This window comes from Cynoglossus semilaevis, chromosome 1 (assembly GCF_000523025.1).
Source record: "Cynoglossus semilaevis isolate Cse_v1.0 chromosome 1, Cse_v1.0, whole genome shotgun sequence".
NCBI lineage: Eukaryota > Metazoa > Chordata > Actinopteri > Pleuronectiformes > Cynoglossidae > Cynoglossus > Cynoglossus semilaevis.
Genome location: NC_024307.1, coordinates 635,049 through 639,383, shown reverse-complemented (window position 1 = coordinate 639,383; position 4,335 = coordinate 635,049). Strand labels below are relative to the sequence as shown.

The following is a 4,335-nucleotide window of genomic DNA, read 5'->3' as shown; positions in this document are numbered from 1 at the left end:
AGTTCCACTGGAGAACACTGTTGGTGTCTGTGGAACAAGTTCTTCCCACGTTCTGTTCCAACACCTGAACGTCTCTTAGTCTACCTAGAGATCTGACGACTGGGTTTAATAGTGGGTCACTACCAACGTTTTTAGACACGTTCTGCCACCTACTGGACTGGAGTGTGTAGTGTCACGGTATGACCAGTGACTTTTTTGACGTGTAATTCAATCGGTGCAAATTGTCGTGTATTGTTTTCATTTCTTAACCAATTCCTGACACATCTACAACAGACCAAGTCAAGTCTTTTTAACTATTGTAATGTCAGGGAACGATAAGTTGTTTGGACCAAATGTGTGTTCAGATGATTCATTCAAATTTTCCACTGACAAACCAAACAAAATTACTAGTTTGTTGTGTTTATCGTCCTGGTTATAAACAGGTCTGATGATCAGAACAGGAAAACTAAACGAGAGGAAGAAAAAAAAAACTACTTGAGTGAACAGATTTAAAGGTTTATACCTTTTGCTGTTGCAGGCTGCCATGGTCAAGATGATATTCTCTCATGCGATTCTCCATGTACTCCACATCTCTCAGAAGCTCAAGGTTTCTCATTTTTGCTCTTGCTTCCCTGTTAGAGATTTCCTTGAGATAACTGCGTAGTTTGGAAGACTTTATCTGTAGGCTGAAGGCAGCGTGAAAATATTACTCAAAAGGAACATTGTCTCAGAGCTTAGTAAAAAAAAAAAAAAACGAGCTTGACCTCTCACAGGAAAGGGTTAAGCACTATATATTTTTAAATTTCAATCTGAATTCCTGCTTTCAAATCCACACAGGCTTTGGTGTTGTCACCTGAAATGTTAACTTTTACAACAATGGATTTAAAATTCATGAAATACTGCTCTACAAAGGTGCACTTGGTTTTTTTTTCACCACTATTGTAAAACATTTACTTCAGCATAAGTGTCTATTTGTAATTTGACAAAAAATAGTGTCATTGCTGTCCACCTGAGTACGACAATATTAAGTACAGCCAAAAAATTTCATGATCCAGTCCAGCAATTTTAGAATAAAATAAGAGCAAGGAAAACAAAAATGTTTCTCTGATGTCTTTAAACCCAATAATTAAAAAAAGGTTTGATTTAGTTGATTCTTCCAGGTCAGTTTTTTTTTAATTGTTCAAGTTCATGTTAAATTACAAACTCGAGCTTCAGTTATTCGTCAGCTTCAGTTTCAATTATTGACCTGTCGTTGGGTAATTGTGTTTTTCCTTCAAAATAAACATCTGGCTTAGAATTTTATACAGTGTTTAGATATAGAATTCAAGTAAAGAAAGTTAAAAACAAAATTAAATAAAAGCCATTGTTTTTATACTGGTGAGCCAATGCAAAAAAAAATAACATGTACAAATAAGTAATTATAAATGAACAATCAAATTAAGTAAAACTATTTTTAAAAAGAAATAAAAAAAACTTAAATTATAAACATTTACTATATTTATGAAAGTAACTGAAAAACGACTGATTGATTGATTGTAGATTAGGTATCGATTGTTTCACCAAAGGTCAGTATGAACACTGGTTAAATTCCAAACGATGACAACACGTTTCCTACGAATTCAATAATCATAATAATAATAAATAATAATAAGTATAGAAATGATTCGACTTACATTGTTTTATCCGAACGGTAGTACGCGAACAGATCTCTCTCCAGCTCCAGTCTCCGTTTCTCCCTGAACACACACGCAGTACCATCTTCATCAAATATATTAGTCATATTACTGTGATTTATCCATACACTCATTCACAGCGTGTACTTTAAAAGTACAGCTCAATAACAATGTAGTTACGGTATAACATCAAATACCCTGTGACATAAAACTACTACCCAAAAAAAAAAACTCGTCAAACTTCTGACTAATATTTTCCAATATTATTAATTTTTTTTTTACATCAGCCAGTCAAGTCATCAGCCAACATAAATACAGAACCGCTTCAATCAGTAGTAGTAGTAGTTCAATATAGTCTAGAAGCTTCGCCTCCGTTAGCTCCAGTGCTAGTCGTCCGTATCTGTACTTTAAAAGTACAGCTCAATAACAACGTAGTTACGGTATAACAGCGAATACCCTGTGACATAAAACTACTGCCAAAAAAAATCGTCAAAATTCTGACTAATATTTTCCAATATTACCAATATTTTTTTACATCAGCCAGTAACATAAGTACAATTCAATCAGACTAGAGTCTAGCAGCTTCGCCTCTGTTAGCTCCGGTGCTAGTCGTCCGTATCGTCTGTACGAAGCCTCGGTAGGAAGGCTGCTCTACCGGGGGCACAGAGCACAACAGGAGACCGCAGTTTCCACCGGGGTTATTTAAAAAATAAAAAAAATCGTAAAAAGTACCTTTCGTGTAGGCTTTGCTGAATCGCGGTGATCTTGTCGTAGTAGTTGTCAGTAGCAGCCATGGTTGCTAGGTTAGCCCGCCTTGGCGCTGCTGAGGAGCAGTAGAAAGGGGAGAACCGGGAGGAGATGGAGGAGGGAGAGAGGGGGGAGGGAGGGGGGAGAAACAGGCTGCTGGGTGAGAGCTGTTTACACGGGTTTCCATGAACACCGCTACCCACAAATCCCTGCTGATAAACATTGACAGCACGTGCTGCGTTCACGCTCTCCCTTTTTTTTTTTTTTTTTCATTTGGAGGCGTGTTTGACTGATGGTAGATTGAGGGAAAAAAGTGAAACTGTTGTGGAATGAGGATGTAATTAATCGGAGGAAAAATAATATTAATATAATACGATAATATAATATTAATAATAGATTAAAATCAACGGTATGAAGTTGCTTCATCGAGTCGGGGTTGTGCTCTGGGCTCCATTAATTGGCCTGAGTGCGTAGATCTCAGAGCCCCGAGTTCGGCTTGTATATGGCGTTAGCATTTCATTTATGTGTATTCGTCCATTCATTTAAATGTAAACACTCAATCACTGACAGTTCGATTATACAGTAACGCGTCATCAGAAGAAGTTCGGAGATAAAGTTGTGAATGTTTTGACTTGTGCTAAAAGAGAGAGAGAGAGAGAGAGAGAGAGAGAGAGACGGCGGCTACATATGAACCACAGATGTTGGAGGAAAAACCGGACGAACCTGGAAAAGAAGAAGAAAAGATCTGAAGATGGTTCGCAGTGAGTAACTGTGAAAACGCAGTTTTTTAATTTTAATCAGACAATCGATTAAACTGACGAGAAGCTCAAAGAAGAAGAAGAAGAAAAAATATTAACTTATGCTTCTTTCAACGGCTTTCCAACAGTTGTGTTTGTTATAATAGCTGCTAGAACATGGGCAAACTACGGCCCGGGGACCGGATGCGGCCCATTTAGCTTTTTTTAATATAGCCTGCTTAACTTGTCCAAATTAGATTATTACTTTATATTATTATCATTATACTTCTGTCTTTTCCCTGCAATGCCAACATTTACCCCCAATAGATGGCCATAAAAAAAGACAATGACATCTCATTTATCTTAGTGGATTAAATACCAATTTTTTTTTTTGTGTGACCATAAATCCTCACGGTCCTTATCACGTCCAGGTTGATGTCTCCTGTTCCTCCGATCTTGTCTTGTCATTATCAAAGTTCACCACTGACATCCGTCATAATGTCATGTTTCGACGGCTGCACTGTGCCATTTCGTCAAAGCCCCACCACCAGATGCAGCGTTCGTTCTCCGTGAGATTTTTTTTTTTTTTTTTTAGAAACAGGCCCTTCTCCAACACACAAAACCCCCGATCCAGCAATTTCCTCCAATTTCAGTGTCATCCAATTGCTCTTCAGCTATTGAACTTGGGAGTTTTGTTCTTCTTTTCTCATGCAAATTCACTCTATTTAGTGTTGTTCTACGAGGCCACTCTGCCGTCGACTAAATACCCTTGTTAGTTTCATGCATGTATAATTGATATTTTTGCCAGCCTCTTTGTTTGTGATGTGGCGCGTTGAGAGGGCTGTCCTCTGGAGGTGAGGAAGAAAATGACACTTGTAACGCCGTTGTTATCAGTCTGATTGATTTCACACCCTGAATCCATCACCATGGTGACGCCGGTGGTTCTCCGTTGAGACAACTTCCTGTTAGTAGGCTAGTGTTTCCCGACGCGGTCGCTCAGACACAAAAGTAATTATTGACGAAATAAGATAATAATTCACTGAATTTAGAGTAAAGACACTTTAACTGAAGTTATGAAAACAAATTGTTACTTAATAGTAATGATGCACCGACTGCAAAGTTTTGGGCTAATTCCAATTTTTTTTTTATTTTTTGTTAAGGGTCATTTGCTGATTCTTATTTTCTTGTCTTCTTCAGCT

The 4,335-nt window shown here is 37.7% G+C and overlaps 1 protein-coding gene across 1 annotated transcript in view; it reads right to left on the bottom strand.

The window, feature by feature from the left end:
• Positions 1-2,579, bottom strand: part of kiz (kizuna centrosomal protein) — a 32,893-nt gene extending 30,314 nt beyond the window's left edge. The window contains exons 1-3 of the mRNA XM_025060318.1: positions 2,385-2,579; positions 1,653-1,715; positions 503-665 (exon numbers count right to left, since the gene is read on the bottom strand). Coding sequence (XP_024916086.1) covers positions 503-665; positions 1,653-1,715; positions 2,385-2,446 — 288 coding nt within the window. The 5' untranslated portion in view covers positions 2,447-2,579. The remainder of the gene's footprint in view (positions 1-502; positions 666-1,652; positions 1,716-2,384) is intronic.
• Between the last annotated feature and the right edge of the window lie 1,756 nt (positions 2,580-4,335).